The following is a 16,729-nucleotide window of genomic DNA, read 5'->3' on the forward strand; positions in this document are numbered from 1 at the left end:
TTGTGGTTTTTCAATTCCTACAGCAGCACTGAATCTGTCTCCTGCAGCTCCAGCAGCCCGGGATCAAATTCTAGCTTTCCCGTCAAGCACTTCAGAAGCTACTACTGAAAGGGGGGGGGGGGGGTGATAAGCATCACTGGTTTCTACACGAAGTAAAAAGGTCATTAAGCTGTTCGGCTGAGGGGAATACTTGTATTGACAGTGCAGCAAAGTGCAGCTAAGCGTCGTAATGTAGCAGAGTGGACAGTCCCCCCACTAGTCAGGTGACCGTCTTTCATTTGAAGACATGGACGACGCACCGACTGGACGGTCACACTCGTCCTTTGGCTCTTTGATGTGCGCATGCATACTGGTCTGACTGATCCGTTAAGTAAGACACGCGTTTCAGTCTGCATGCTTCCCTTGCATGTGTCTGGACTTTGTCTACCCCCCCCCCCCCCCCCTAACTCTAACAGGACTGTGGCAGGAATAACCTCCGTCTCCGAAGCCGTTTGCCTTCTCTTGGGGCAGCTTTGACACATCACTGCCGGTGTCCAGCGCCATCCTGGCTCTCCTCCATGCTTTTGAGGGTCACGTAGACGATGGGAACCAAGCCCTGCGTGGAGCCCGCGGAGCAGAGGAGCCAGTCCGGATCAGCCTTGCTCTGGACCTGCAGGATGTCACCTTTGTTGAAGCTCAGCTGGCCGGGCTCATTAGCTATGTGGTGGCATAATGCTCGCACTTCACTGAGGAATGACAGTGAATTCAGACAATTAGAAGAGTTTAGTTTCAATTTAGCCAAGAATTATTCTGTGTGAGTCACTGTTTTTGTTTTCACGGGAAATTACTGGAGACGATGTCCTAAAATCTGCCAGATCTCTAAATTTAAGGACTTTTATTTCATGAACGAGGGATGAGGTAAGTTGGTTCTTTTGAAGTAGCTTTGCAACAAATCCAAAGCATTATTTAAAAGTAAAAAAAAAAACAATTCTAAAGAGTGAAGCTGTCAGATCATCAGAGCAGGAAACGGTTACCATGGAGACGGTTTGGCTTCGGTTGAGTGGACCGGCCTTGCGGGGGCTACGGCTCCGGTCTGGGTGGGCATGGCTGGAGATTCTGCTTTCCTTCCACTTCCGGCTCCAATAGTCTGAACGACGAGCTCAAAGACAGACCGATCCGGGGCGAGCCAACCTGACGGTGGTCTGAGAAACACAAAACTCCACTTCAATGACGGTTAAACGTCCGCGTTCGGGGAAACGGTCGATGCTTTGTATTTCATTTCAAAGACAAATCTGATTACCTGGGTGTGGGAACTTTGCTCCTCTGTTCAGCCCTGTCCACTCTGATAGGAGAACCAAGGCTCGATCCAAATAGCCTACCCCAGCGCAGGCTCTGTGCCCGGGTGGGGCTTTCCTCTTGGGCCTCGGCTTGGGCTCCAGTAAGCTTCGGAGGTTTGATTTCTTTCTCCTGGCTGACAACAGATTCCGGCGGGCTCCCCATCCATGAAGGCCTTCCCTGGGATCCGGCCGTTCCCCCACTGGAGCTGCTGCTGCTGCTGCTTTTCCTGCTCCTGTGCCTTTCCCCTCCCTGGCTGGACTCAGCCCCCTCCACTACCCCCTCTCTGGTAGGGGGTAGCTGGCCATGTCTCACTGACGACTTCCTCCTCTTCTCCGTCTTGACAAACTTTGACCCCTCTGTGGATTGGTCGATGTAAACCTGGGAAGACTGCATGAGCTGGTACCACCAGCCAGCCTGCCTGTCCTGCCGCTGGCGCCCCTCATCCATCGAATCCTTTCTCCTGTCCTCCTCTTCTCCTTGGCTCTCTTGTCCTACACCTGTCACTCTCTGCCCAGCCACCCCCCTGTCCTTCCAGAGGTTGGCAAAGCCCACCTCCATCATCGTCTTCCTCCCAACAGGCCCCGATAACTCAACTGCTGACCCATCTTTCCTCAACTTTGAATTCCCTTCTGCTCCCTCTCTCCTCGGCCACGTTCCCTCTCGTTTCAGCAGCACCTTCTCCTTCTTTCCCTCTGCACTCTCTCTAACCATTTCGCTCACAGTGGCGCTCCATCCTTTCATGAGCTGGAAGGTGGAGCAAGTTGATTGGTCAACACTCTGGCCTGCAGCGCACAGCTGCTCCTTCCGGCGGCGGTGCTCCTGGCCCTTTTGGAGGAGGTGTGGCTCAAACAGGAGGTCTAGGTCAAAGGGAAGGAGCGACAGAGGCTGCAGCAGGAGGAGCAGCTCCTCAAAGAGCGGCTGGCACGCTCCTTGCGACAAGGGCAGGAAGCCGCATGGGCTGTAGTGTGCTGCCACAATATCTGAAGAGAAACAAAATGGGAAATATTAACATCAAATAACAGGCTGAGCATTTAAAGATGGATGAACGACGTAGAACTCGGGCTTACCTTCATGTGTGTAGAGGTGGTGGAACCAGAACTCCAAAGACTTTAGGCTGAAATACGAAGAAATAATAAAGACAGAGAATTACATCAGCACCGACATTGTTGTGATGAGCTTTATTACTGCAGAATGTTTTCTAAATTCAATCATTTCTACACAAACCACAATAAGATTAACACAAATAAACCAATTCATCTTTAGAGTCAGACATTTAAAAAGTACAAGAAACATCACAAGTCTGCAATTTGTGAGCCCCGGAGAGAAATAAAATTAAAAAGTGAGCTTTTATTAAGACTAGAGTTTATAAGCTGCTGCTGACATGGTCAATGCTGCTATTTTAACATTTAGCTTAGCGTAGCGTAGCAAACACTTACAACTTGAATGAAGGTTTTATTTTCAAATTGCAGCATCGTCAGTTAAGAATATTTCTACATTTTCGTCCAAAATTCACTCTTTTAGTTTGGTTTTTTTGGTCTCTCCCAACTCCTGATGGAAACGTGCGCGTCCTCCGGCGTCTACCAGCGTCTACCAGTGTCTGTCTGTGGCTCGCAGGTGAGGAGGTAAGTGCAGCGCTGCCGCTAAAGCGGTTCTACTTTAGAAAACCTAGCTGTCTGCAACGGATGACAACGATGCAAAGAGAGCAGCGAGAGCTGAAAGCCGTAATAAGAGAGAGAGAGGGAGAGAAAGAGAGAGAGAGGAGACCATCATAAGTCCTTATTATAAAAATAAGCCACTCACTTGAGCAGACCGAAGATGAAAGCGTTGAGTCTCATGCTGGGGCTCGTGAGCTCAGAGAACTGGCTCACCTTTGAGAACAGGCTGTGGAGAAGACGTGTGGACGGGCCTGGCAGAGACAAACGCACTGATGAGCCACACACACACACGCACACACACACACATACATTCTACGTAATGTGCACCAGTGTTCCCACCCAGCTGGGTGGAGGCCTCCACCAGGCTCCAGGGCTGACAACGCCGCTGTCCGATGATCAGATCCAGGACGTAGGCCTTCAGCCCATCCTGCAGCACCTCACGCAGGGCCGGACACAGGTACTTCAGGATGAGGTGGCCCACATTGGGACTCACCCAGCTGTTGCCCAGTTTACCCTGCCAGGGGTAACATGAAGGAAAAATCAATCAGAGTGAAACAAATGAGGAAATGGAAAGGCAGGAAGTACAAAGTAATTACTGTAAACAAACAAACAAACAACAAAATCTATAATCTGCTTTCTTAAGCTTCTATTTGAGTGAAGGTTGTTTACTGGATTTGACTAATCTGTTTATTAACTAATCTCGTTGTATATCCACTATGCAATGACAATAAAGGCTTTCTATTCTATTTCTATTCTAACTGGTTTTACCAGGTCTGTGTAAAGAAACAATGAAATGCAGCCACAGTTAGAACAAATCTCAATTCCATTTCTGAACATGTTTGGCTAAAGTTCTGTAGAATAAAAGGACACAACCCTCAAACAATGTTAGAAGAGCCAGACACAGTTATTGATGCGCCTGAACGTGAAGACCTCCTACCTTCACATCTGGATCTCGGCTGGTGCCAAAGTGTGCCACAATCAGATCCACCGCCAGGTTCACAGCTTTCACCAAAGCTGCCGAGAGAAGAACGCACAAGACTAACGGACCAAAATATCGCTGCTACGGAACAAAACATATTCCAGCTTTACTTGTAATTCATGACAGACCTCCACAATAAATGCTTTATCACAACGCGTGTGAATGCAGAAAAATAAACAGCTCCGTCGTCAAGCTGCAGAACGTATCAGATCATTTAAAGATCCGTGTCCCGTTTGTACGTTTTGATAGACACGCTTCTTCACCTCTCTTTGGTCTCAGGTCCACGGAGATGTGGGATTGCCCCGAGAAGCAGGAGGAGTTGGAAGATGACGCGTCAGGGGAGAGGCAGAACTCCTCCGGGGGCTTCTCCGTCAGGGAGAAGTAGTCCGGCTGAAGGTCGTTGTAGCTCTGCTGCAGCTTCGCCGATTGGCCGACTGCTGCAATGCAAACACAGAAACATGCAGCGCTGCTTTTAAAAGCATCAAACGCTGGAAGGGATCCTGCACAACAAGACTGCAAAATATCATCTCCATTACGTAGCACAGATTAGATCTGATCTCCAATGAACCCCCGGAGCAACGATTGGACGGTGACCCTCAAATGCTTAATATCAACAGTCCTGCACTCGTTCCAATGCAGCCAGTAAAAGCAAGAGCACCGTTGAGCTGTCCCAGAGTGTGGCCAGAGAGAACTGCAGGGAAATCAAACACGTTCCGCCGGAGAGGTCGCGCTCCCCCGCCCTTCCGGGGTTCCAGGTTACCGCTGTGGCCCCTGGAGACCCTCTCCATCCCCAGGGGGTTCCGGCGACGGTACTCCTTCCATTTGAGGGCCTGGGGAGAGAGGTGGTGTGCTGTTTGGGAGGGGGCGTGTCAGGGTTATGGATCAGGGATGTGGTTGTGGTTAAAGGAGGGACGAGTGAGTCGATGAATAAAGGAAGAGGAAGAGGGGAATGTGGAAGAGGTGAAGGGAGGACAGGAGAAGATTTTAGTCCACGCACGAAGAGAGAAGAAGAAAATTACCGGGACGGATTTGTTAACTTTAAAAAAGGTACAACCGAAACGTTCTATCTTGTGAACAATGACAAGTCATTATAAAGCAGGTATTTAAATTAACGTGATAATTTACCGCTTGATATTATAACCTGTTACTGAAAACCCACTGGCCTTCATCACGAAAAGAAAATATGAAGCGCTGAGGTGACAGGAGAGTCATAAAGGTGAAAGAAGCTGCCCCGTCATCGCAACAGCACCACACACACACACACAGACACACACACACCCATGGACAAATTAGTGCAACCAATTTGCATGTTCTTGGTGGTGGGAAGAACCCGGAGAACCCAGAGAGAACCCACGCAGACACGGGGAGAACGGTGGGGTGACTGCCCCCCCCCCGCTGTGGTTCGCGCCCCAGATTTGCTACAAACCGTTCAAAGAGGTTCCTTTGGCTGCTATTTGCTGAAGCCAATAAATCCAATAAAGCTTGGAAAGTACACATTTCTTCTTCTACATAAAATCTTTTGAAGGACCAACTGGGATTCTTTTGGAACCTACCATTGTGAGTCCTGACCCCAGGCCCTTTGGACCCCTCCATGTGTGTGGAATCCCCCCAGCCCAGTGGGCTTTCTGCATCACTGGGAAGCGCTGGCAAACTGGACGGCGCTCCCAGATGACAAGCGTGTCCGTGCACGGCCGGCAGCGTCGGTGGCACTGCCCCTCTCTTTGCCCCGAGGGATGGAGGTGGAGGGGTAGATGGTAAGTGTGCTGAACCCCTTTCTTGCTTTCCTGTAGGTGGGGTGTGCAGTGGGGGGAGTCCTGATGACAGGGGGCAGGAGGGGCTGTGAGTGCAGGTCGAGCAGCTCGATGAACCGGGCGTCCTCTGGAGGCAACCTGGGGAGTAGCTTCCAAGAGGGGAAGGTCGGACTGATCCAGGAGGGGGGGCTGCTGTAGCTCCCCGGTACCGCACTTCTTCATCTGCATCTTCACTGTCCTCCGCCACCGGACATCCAGAGTCAGAACCGGAACCAGGGCTGGTGTGGACCTGCATCGCAGCCACGTAGCCCGTGAGCAGCGGCAAAAGGGGTTTGGGCTGTGGGGGTTTGGAGGCAAACTGGTGGTGGAAGGTGAAGGGCTGGATGGGGAGGCTGGTGGGCCGCTGGTCCTTCCTGTAGCGAACCACCGCCTGGTGTCCGTCTGAGGAACAACCTGGACGAGCCAATAAAGAATGTCAGGGATGAACAAAAGACAGAGGAGTCGCATCGACAATAGAACAAAGGCAGAAGGAAAGATTCATTTTCATCAGCATTTCATGTCCATGCACCAAATAAATGTGAGTTTATAATTCAATCTTTGCCTTTGAGTCAGCAGCTGACTCTTTGGCGGTTTGTAAAAGATGCAGAATATTTGTACAGACTTAAATCTAAGAGTACAAGCAAATCATAATTATAGACAGATATATACTACTATATTCTGTAAATATATGTATACTGGGATTAGTCACTTCATTTTGAATGAGGAAGACATCAGGAAACATCTATATCTTAGGTTAATGATGCGTAACCACAGCAACAGGAAAAGAGCAAAGGTTCACCTTTCACAAACCGGGAGCTGTAAATAAACAAACTGAAGACAGTAATCAGGATTGATTCTAGTTGAATCACAGCGTAATTGATTGATCTGCTAATCCTTTGAGCACTGCGTAAACATGGTGGTTCGGCTTCAAGCCAAAAACACAGATTAAAAGAAAACTACCAAGTCGTGTGTCACTAGATTCAGCGGCTCCACCGTTAGATATCGCTCTGACCGGCCAGAACACACAAACACACATCCAGACAAACCAATCGGAGCCCTGAGACCCTGAACCTGAAGGATCTGCGAGGAGAAGCCCTTCTCTGCTCGTCAGCGGCTGCACAGACGCTCTCTATGTGCTTCTCTTGGTGTATTCCTCCATCCAGTGTGCGTCACTGCCAGACATGTGGAGTTGCGCAAGCTGTTTGTCACCCAAAGGCCAGGCCACGTGGGTGCAGTAAAGGTTTCCTGACACAGAGGGCGATATTGAGCCACTGGAGGAACGTGACGATGGAGAAAGGAGCAATGCTCCCACGCCCAGCAGGCCTGAACTCCCACTGGAGATGAAGGAAAGAAGCACTCCCTCTCCGTTACTCTGGTACATCATCTCTCTGATTCCCTTTTGCCCCTCCTCATCCCCGTTTCTCCCCTCACAGACATCGGCATCTTCCCTCGCTCCTCTCCTTTCAGATGAACCCATTTGACAGGACGCTATGCCGACATTTGAAGACTGGATAATATGTGCGCCGAGATGCTGCACAGCCTCAGATCTTTACAGACTGTAGGAGTAATGCGAGAAATCTATCTGAGGCATGTTTGAGACTTTGGTCTTAGACGATGAACCATTTCCTCAAATGTCTTCAGGACTAACTAAACTAACTAAACTAAACTAACTAACTCAGTTCTGTGTAAACACACAACTGAACCTGACACCAACCGAATTAAGAGGTCAAAGGGGAGTCCCTAATCAATCAAACCCCAATAATACTATTATTAAATATTTATAAAAGGAACTTTGGAGCTTCAACTCACTTAAATGTGCAAAAGGACAGCTGAAAACATCCCCGGTATACTTTACCCTCTACTATTCCTGGTCTTATTCTACAGAATTCCAAGAACTTGCTGTTTGTACAAGTGTGTGTGTGTGTGTGTGCGTGTACTCGTTTCTTTAGCCAGACATACAGCAGGCAGCTGGGACCAAGCCTCGTGAGCTGATGGCGGTGTCTGTTCATGAAAAACGTCTTAACGCTCAAAGCGGGGTGAGAGGAAGGCGTGGCGGTTGAAAAACTTCTATTGCTCCAAGTGAATTAAGCATTATAAGACAGCGTCTCAGTTACCATGACGACACTTCTCTGTGCTCAAGCCTCCTCGAGCGTCCAGTTCACTATTTACAGCTTGCTCTGATACTCCATGATCACTAGAATAACTGTATGTAACACGCTTAATTGTGGCTTTCAGCACACAACCTATATAGATGTAACAAATGTAGTTCTTAAAGTCACTGTTGCCCTCCTACCTGGATCTCTGCAACAATTTGTCAATAAGCAGACTCTCCTCTTCTCGACCCTTTCATGATAAACACAGTAAAATAAAGGAATACACAGAGATGTACCTTCGGTGGAAGACCTGGCCTCCCTCGCTGCCTCTGGGTGTCGCTCGATGCTGCCTTGGCTGTAACATCTGGCAGCAGGTAGAGGAGACGTGCTGCGACGGTCAACGTTATGCTCTGGGATGGGCGAGAAGTCCACAGAGGAGTGGGAGTGGGTGGAGTAAGTGGACGAGAAAGGGTCCGCTTTCAGCAGTGGCGACCCCGCTGCGTTTCCGTTTCTGCGTTTGCTTCTCGCAATCTCGGCGAAGGAGGTGACGCGCAGCGGCGGCGGCGGAGGCAGGGCTGGAGCGGCGCCCTCGCTGAGCCGGACCGGACAGCTCAACATGCGCTCCAGAGATCCGAGTCGAGGAGTCGGAGACTTGTCGAGGTTGCGGTCGTAGCTGCGAGACCGTGGCCGGCCTACCAAACATGAGCCTCCCACAGTAGCCTCCCGGCCAACGACAGGAGGCGAGATGTTGACGTAGACCTGGCCTTCCATCACGGCGGGAGCAGCTTCAGCACCACTCAGTGCCTCCTGATCCTCCTCCTCCTCCTCCTCCTCCTCCTCCCCCCCATCCTGCTCGTCTTCGTCACTGTTATCTCGCTGAAGAAGAGAAATCGAGAAAGAACAAAATCACAGAAATGGACCCAGTCCAAATGTCCGCAGCGTATTACTGGCCGTGGTTTAAGAGCTCAAAATACGAAAAGAGTTCGAGAAATAGTCACTTTAGGAAAATGAATCCACAAGATCTAAACGTAAACCTGCGATGGGGGAGCAGCAGCTCCAGCTGCTAAAACAATCCTCAGACATCAGATCAGGTAACTCTGGACAGCGGCGGAACCAGACTGGCGTCGGCGCCGGAGCCCTGCAGGCCGCGTGGCGTCCAGGGCGACATCGTCGCAGCACCTGAGGTTGAATTCGCTTTTCGCTGAAGCTGCATTTATGCCTTCAGTCGTTGTTGACCAATAATCACTCGCGTGCTGCTTCCAGCAACTCAAACCACTTCTGAAATGTATTTATTCTCCCATTTAGTAATTGTTGGTGCAAATCAATATTATTATTATTGTTCAACTTTCATTTTAAATGGAATTGAATCATGATATGATTAACATTTTAGGAATGTCCAAGAAAACTACATATAAAAAATACGTTATTCTAATTTTTGTTTAACAACAGCTTGCTGTTATACAAAACTTCTGAACACACTGAACTTCTCACCTTGAGTATAATAAAGGTGTAATAAAGGAAACATGACACAATGCTATTAGGACTCATTATTTGAAAATGTTTAAATTCCAACACGAGTTCTGGCACCAAACAAAAGTACTACATAGATTTAAAAACAAACTGACTGCCGCCAAAAATGAAGGGTGCAAGAATCGAATATTTAAATTTTAGACGTACAAGCAAATATCTCATCACGCTCAACACCTGAACATGCATCGTATCATAGTGTCTGTTTTAATATGTATGGCGTTAGCGACATCACGCTACAGAACCCATAGCAGTATCATACACTCACTCTCGATGACTCGCCATCTTCGTCTTCCTCTTCCACTCCCTCCTGATCGGACATCTGCCTGAACAGGAAGTACTCGCCGGGCTGAGTCCCGGCGGCGGGTGGGCTGCCTTTGCTGTGCTCCTCGGAGCAGCTGTTCACCGAAGAGCCTGCGGGACTCGGGGACGACTGCGAGGAAAGGTCGCAGGTCACCAGCTTGTAATAGTTCTGCGTGGCAACGACCAGACGCGCCTGACTCTGTAGACAGGAAGCGAGATCCCCGGACGACCCGGAATGTGGAGGGTGGTAGGAGTTACAGTTGGCATCAAGGTCGAGGGGCCCCTGGTGCTCCATGGCACAGGAGCATGTGGAGGAGGTGGACAAGCGCTGAGGGAAGGTGCTGCCGAGGCAGGACGGCTGCGATAGGGGCGGTTCTGTCGGGGAGGTGTGGAGGTCCAAATAGAACGCCCCGCCGGTTGAGTGGCGCTGGCTTCCTGGGGGGTCAGAAACAGATGAGGCACAGGAGTGGTCAGTGGAGCTGTTGAGGTTGGTGTGACCAGACGGTGGCGGCTTTTCTGGGACGCCGTTATTCATCTTGTTGTAGATGGCGCTGAAGTTTACGAGCACGCCGTCCGAGCTGTTGCACGACGAGTCGCTGCCGCAGCCCTGCGGCCACGCGGAGAAGGGTTCCGGGAAAGCCTCCGGGAAATGCTGAGGGTAGTTCTGGGAGAGCACACAGCAGGAGCAGCGCCGCATGGAGGAGCTTGAGGAGTAGGAACCCGCCTTGCTGCTTCGGCCACATCTCATCGGGTGATCTTCGTCTTCATCATCGTCGCCCCAGTCGTGCTCGCCGCAATCCATAGACATGTTGGAGCCGTTGCTGTCGTGACGCCTCTGGCTATCCTCCAAATGGTCTGACAGCCCCGAGGCCGCGCCCCTGAGGGACGCCTGACCGCTTCGTCCCAAAGACGTGTGCAGGAGAAAGGGCTCAGGAGCAAAGCCGAGACCGTGCAAGTGGAAGGAAGCCCCCCCATCGTCGAGAGCGGAGTTGGTGTCACTGTGCAGGTGAAAGGAGGAATCTTCAAGGTAACCACTGAGATTGTCCCCATCGTCCTCGTCCTCTTCGTCCTCGTCATCCTGGGTATTCAGCAGGAAGGGATTATGGCGCGATGGATTCACGCTTCTCGCTTTGGCTCTGGGTAACGTGTGAGCGGCGATCAGCTGGTCCTCTGAATTGCTGGAGGTGAACGATGAATCATCACTTGCTGTGCTACCCCCTCCCCCACCGCACTTTCTCGCTCTCCCGCCGTGGTGCGAGGACCAGGAGCCCCCAGAGGGCTGGATCAGGCTGCTGTAGAGCAGAGCCTCTCTCTGCAGGACATCCCTTTCGGGAAGGGACGTCGTGCGACTCAAGCCCAGGCTTTCTGGCGAGCTAAATGGGTTGCTCCTCTTCAGCGAGGCTCCGCATCCACCCTGCCGCCGACCCGACACCTGGCAATGCACCAGGGGTATATGATGCACGATCAGGGTCTCGCCTGAAAGCTTAGGAGGGCTGTCCATGATCCAGGGGGAGGGAGGGTGGGACTGTATGGTTGGGGGGGGGGGGGAGTGTTGGAGGCTACGTTCACACGCTGTTAACTGGGCCTAGCTCGCCGGGGCTGCCAGGGACTTGGAAGGAAAGGCAGGGCAAGTCAGCGCCGAGGTCAGAGAGGTCCATCTGGAAAACAAGCAGACAGAGGAAGTGTCAATTCAATATATTTTATTAGACTCAATGTTTATGCTCATAATTATGTGTGTGTGTTAAAGGTCTAAAGGTCCATCCTTCCACCAAGTTGGGTGGATATCCAGTGAGTAGTTTTTGTGTTACCCTGCTGAGAACCAATCAGCAAACACATGGACAAGGGTGAGAAGGGTCAAACCTTGGCCCAGATAAAATAAATTACTAACACAAATAATTAACATTTTCACACCAAGAGCACCAACAACAGGAAGTAGCTGTAGTAGCTGTGCTGGAATATTCCCTTGGAGCATCATCATCTGCGGACTGAGCAGGGTGAGTCAGCGCCATGTGAACTGGACACACTGATATCCAGCAACTGACTCTTAAAAAGGGCTATGATCTCATACCCATCCGTTCCCTGCACCCTAAATTACACACACACACACACACACACACACAGACACACACACACACACACAGACACATTTCTGTGGCCGTCATCTGTCGCTTCTGGTAAAATCAGATGCGTTGAACCTTTTCTTTAAAGATTCACTGAAGGGAAAATCGCTTGAGAACAAACAGCCCTGAATGTAGTTTATTCATTAGGATACTGACCTTTCTTCAATACTTGTATAGTGTATGTATTATAGTATATGTGGTACATGCGCTGTATTATCTCGAATGCACGTGGAAATGAGTCGCTTGTAGCCCACATCAACTGCCTCTTACTTATGTCCAACTGTTTCCAAGGTAACCAGGAACTGCCAGGCTCAGTTTAAACAAGTTTGTCTTGTGTGAATGAATGAAAGTTCTTTAATTATATGCTGTGACCGTCTCACCATTCAACACCTTGCACATTTGTTCACACGGGTGCTGCTCAAATGAAGCTCATTGATATTATGAAACATTTATTTCTAATTTCTAAGGAAAAATAAATAAATCACAATGAGGGGAGGACATGAGTGGCTGCGGTGTTGGGGAGGACGATGCAAAGGACAGGGTGAAGTGGAGAACGTTGATTTGCTTTGGCGACTCCTGACGGGACAAGCCGAAAGTACAGCAGTAGTAGATGTAAATAATCATATGTATTTATGAAGATGAGATGAGTCCAGAGCGGCACAGATCTAGACGAGAAGATGTGCTTCATCAAAACGTTATGATTCACCTTGTAATCTTTCATAGGCATCCAGATGTGGCGTGTTTAAGACATGCATTAGATTTTACTCAGCTGGAATATCACCCAGTACACGCTACTGGGTGATATTCCAGCTCTGCCTGTTTCCGTTACTTCAGATGTAAGTGCCTTGAGGAGCTTTCAGTGTAAATAATCTTAATTATGGTGCTAAAGACAGCTGCAAGCCTAAATCAGGCTGTTGCCATGGAGGTCCTTGTGTTACGTAAAGCCAAAGACGCCACCAGACGGAAACGCCTCCATGCATTTAACAACCGAAGACATGGATTCATTCAGTTGTCGACTGCTGCATAGGAATAAATACAAATATCAATGAATAAGAAAAAAAGATTTTTCAACCCCCCCCCCCCCCCCCCCCCCTGAAAAAGGTAAAATCCTAACTTTCCTCATACATCAGAAGAAGGTTGACCTTTTTGTTCGTCCCGTTCGTCTACCATGCATCCCGTATCGGTCTCCACACAGCGACACACATCTCAGGACAACAATGCCAAAGCTGGCAACATCTGTAGCGTTCTAGCATCCGAGTTTATCTGAAGCGATCATGTAAACACAGAAATAGAATAAAACTGTCGGAAGTTCTTCCTCTAATGGTTCAATATAACCGCAGATATTCATCATCCACATTCATTCATTCATTCATAATCTTACTGCTTTTCCGCTTTGCAGGTCGCGGGAGTTGCTGGAGCCCATCCCATGTTGCTATGGACGAGGGTACACCCTGCATGTGTCGCCAGCGCGTCTTGGGGCCACACGGAGACAGAGAGCCATTCACACACACACTCGTACGGAAGCAGCCAATCGCTCTAAAATGCATGTTTTTGAAGGCGGGAGGAAGCCGGAGAAAACCCACGAGGACACGGGGAGAACATCCAAACTCCGCACAGATGGGATTCTAACCCGGTACCTTCTTGCTGTGAGGCGACAGCGCTAACCGCTCCGAAAGACAATGTCCTCAGAGCAGCTTTAAGATAATATTGTTCATCTCCCCGGGAGAAAGCATGTTCTAGATTCACGTGTCTAACATTCAGGAAATCTCCTCCCTTCAAGCCCACAACAACACCACCGCTGTGTTATTCCCCGACCCCAGCAGATCAGCGCCGTTGAAGGGTTACCAAGGACAAAGTGGCTGCGCTCAGCCAATCAGATTGATTTCCCACGCAGCAGCAGACGCCCTGGCTACGCGCCGGGCCAGTCAGGCGAAGCCAAGCAGTGAGAGAGACATAATAATAAAGAAAAAGCGTTACAAAAACCGAATAACAATGAGATCCTGCAGAGAGGCGTTTACTCCTCTGCTGAAATATCAACAGACCGACATTGAATTCTCTCTTTCTGCTTTTGTGTAAATCTCCGATAACATTCATGTCCAGAAAACAACAGGCCTGTCCCGCCAGACAGAAAAGCAGACCGGTCCAGTATCGGTCATTATCAACCAGCCCTGCACGCATGCAGCCACCGTACGGCGAGGATAAAGCTGCAGGATGCGAAACCTTTCACAAGGTCATCACTTTCTGTGGAACGCGTTCCAGAATGCTATACGCCATGATGTCCAGCAAACCAGGCTGGTGCACTTCTTTGACATTAATATTATACGTACATGCAATGTGAACATGGTTGTTTGTTTTCACAAGGTCAAAGATCACTCGCAGTTGTTGCTTTGCAACTTTTATGAGTTTCTTTTTCCAGGAGTTTTGTCTCCAGGAGTTTTGCCTCCAGAAACACGCCGGCAACCCGTCCAGCACAAAGTGACAGCAGGATGAATGTACGTTTCAGTCTAATTTTTCTCTGAATTTGTCCACGCAAGAAAGCAACAATCCACTAATCCTCTTCAGAATCACTGGTGGCCAGAAACATTGTGGAAATAAACCACTAACATTCCAAAGTGACATTCTCCACTGGTACAGAAGTAGAAATTATTCTACTGCTGAACTTTCAAGATAGTTGCACGATAGAGAAGGAGAAAGAAGACACATTCTCTGTTGTAGTTCAGTTTGGGATTGCGTCATCGTTTCACTATTCAAACAGAGCGATGTCAATGAACAGAGAGAAGCAGGACATTCCACCCGTGGTAATACTTCGCAGGAATTCATTATAAAAGACGATTACGTTGAATTGTCTCCTGAATAGCTTCTCGGCGAGCGGGATGGGGGAACCGACCCATTCATAAGACTTTTACAAACGCACTGCCGGGACGAGGAAAGCAAAGCTGCAACAAAGGACTTCCTCTCTGCATTATCGCGAGGACTTTACTTCCAAGAATGAGTCTGAGGCCGAGAGAAAGGATTCGTGGTTGGTGAGACCCGGGTCCAGAGTTCAAATTACTTATTTATAAGCAGAAAGAGGATGACTGCCACTCTTCCTCAGAACCACGTAGAAAAATGTAATTAATGAGAAACGCACTCAGAGAGCGCAGACCTCCGCCGAGCAGCTCATTCCCTTCCTAATTGGATTTACACTGTCCACATGGTGATCTGGATCATCACCAAAAGGTTCTAAATTGTTCTTGGTATCTTTATACACCAACCATGAGAAGTAAAAGTGAATCAGGGTTGATGATTTTTGAATCTATAAATGGAGTTTTCAATGTTAAAATACTTTTTCATATTATTTTGGTGGTGATATAGAGGTCCCCCCGCCCTACATGACTGTGCTAAACTCCGTAAACATCGATCAATCAACTGAGATATTGAGGAACAAATTTAGAAGCTCCATTAACTGCAATGTTACTGAAAATTCCAAACTGATCCAGAATCCAGGATCTCTTCCAGAGAGAAATTAATTTTTTTTATCACCTGTTCCTGGTAACATTCCCAACATTTCCTGAAAAGATATGTCCAGAGTGTGTGTGTGTGTGTGCGTGTGTGTTTCACTCGTCAAACTGCGTGGCGGCGGTTGAATGGCGGTGGTCGTCCACTGCGCTGCAACAACAACAGGCCCTGATGCTCGTTGGGCGCTCGGGTCTAATTATGAAAGATTTATTCTATCCTTCAGGGCTCATTTGCTGCGTGTTAAGAGCAAAAATGTAATCTGCTAACCTTGTTATTGCTACGGATGAAGAACATATTTTTGAAAGATTACAAAATCTGATCCATTTCTTTGAGTGATTTGTTTATCATTTTGGATAGGAAAAATGGTAAAAACATATTTTAGAATAAAAGTAAAACTGGAACAAATTTGACAATTAACAAACTTGACACTCCTATCTTACATACCTGCCTAATGCTCAATAAATCACAATTTGCTGTAATCTGAAGGAACACCTTTTTAAACCAGAAAGATCCAGGATGTCAAAAACACAACAAACCAGACCAACAAACCAAACAACCCCCCCCCCCCCCATCATGTAAAAGGGTGGAAACGACACCAGCAACGTGATGAAAAATATTATGTTATTATAAGTTATTCTGATAACTATACTTTTTGCATTTTTCATCGGGTTCATTGGGTTCCTGTAGCTACAGGAACGTCAGACAAAAAGTCAACACGTCTGGCTGTGGCTACGCTTTTATGAAACGCAGCCCATATAGTCGCTGACGCGGTGAAATACGAAGCCTCGTCGACCCGTCCATGGAAACGCTTCCACCCTCCCTCACAGTTCAAACGCCAGCTACACACCGTCCCTGCTGAAGCCGAAGGGATCCGATCTATTCAAACGGTTTCCTTTAAAGTGCCAGGTCGACATCAATCTGGCAGCACCCTGGTGTGGAGTCATTGGTAGAATTACAGCATCGAATGCGATCCTTCACTGACCTCTGTGCGTCTCACATTCTGGGTTTGAGCGGGTAAAAAAACACAAAAGCATTTTTCTTCTATAGAAATCGTGAAACTGATCAACCAATTAACTGCATTGTCCTTAATGGATGGCTTTTGGTCCACTCCCAAAGGATCTCTGGGGCGATTCGACCAATGAACCAAGAACGGGATGTGACCCGCCGCCTCCCGGCAGCATGCCTTCCTTCGTGTACCTGCGATAGAGGGGTTCCTGGTGCGTTTCATCACAAATACGCCAGAAAGCTGTCGCTGCTTGTCTTGAACGGAGAGAACCAAAACACAAATGTGAACACATGCCCACATACGTGCTCTTGTTTATGCCTGGCGACAATCATCTGCTGCAGCAACATCCACACACACACACACACACGCACAGACAAACACACACGCTCATTCAGTTACCTCCGTGCATTTTAATCAGGCAACCATTGTAGGCCGAGATCC

The 16,729-nt window shown here is 48.7% G+C and overlaps 1 protein-coding gene across 1 annotated transcript; it reads right to left on the bottom strand.

Annotated features, from left to right (window-relative positions):
• Positions 1-520: 520 nt before the first annotated feature.
• Positions 521-11,165, bottom strand: LOC137913601 (AP-4 complex accessory subunit RUSC2-like). Its single transcript, XM_068757243.1, has 12 exons — positions 9,630-11,165; positions 8,101-8,710; positions 5,505-6,155; positions 4,610-4,801; positions 4,215-4,388; positions 3,910-3,986; positions 3,312-3,486; positions 3,118-3,223; positions 2,385-2,431; positions 1,280-2,297; positions 1,014-1,181; positions 521-725 (listed from the first exon to the last, which is right to left on the bottom strand). The coding sequence occupies exons 1-12, from the start codon at positions 11,163-11,165 to the stop codon at positions 521-523; spliced, it is 4,959 nt and encodes a 1,652-aa protein (XP_068613344.1).
• Positions 11,166-16,729: the final 5,564 nt, after the last annotated feature.

The sequence above is a fragment of the Brachionichthys hirsutus genome, unplaced genomic scaffold (assembly GCF_040956055.1).
Source record: "Brachionichthys hirsutus isolate HB-005 unplaced genomic scaffold, CSIRO-AGI_Bhir_v1 contig_723, whole genome shotgun sequence".
In the NCBI taxonomy this organism is placed as follows: Eukaryota; Metazoa; Chordata; class Actinopteri; order Lophiiformes; family Brachionichthyidae; genus Brachionichthys; species Brachionichthys hirsutus.

What these genes read in the sequence shown, in the direction of transcription:
- LOC137913601 (XM_068757243.1), bottom strand. Translation starts at nt 11,165, where the DNA reads ATGGACAGCCCTCCTAAGCTTTCAGGCGAGACCCTGATCGTGCATCAT. An exon ending in CACTCTGGGACAGCTCAACG is followed by an intron (nt 4,389 to 4,609) that starts GTGCTCTTGCTT and finishes TTTGCATTGCAG; the next exon opens with CAGTCGGCCAATCGGCGAAG. An exon ending in GAAGCCAAACCGTCTCCATG is followed by an intron (nt 726 to 1,013) that starts GTAACCGTTTCC and finishes GTCATTCCTCAG; the next exon opens with TGAAGTGCGAGCATTATGCC.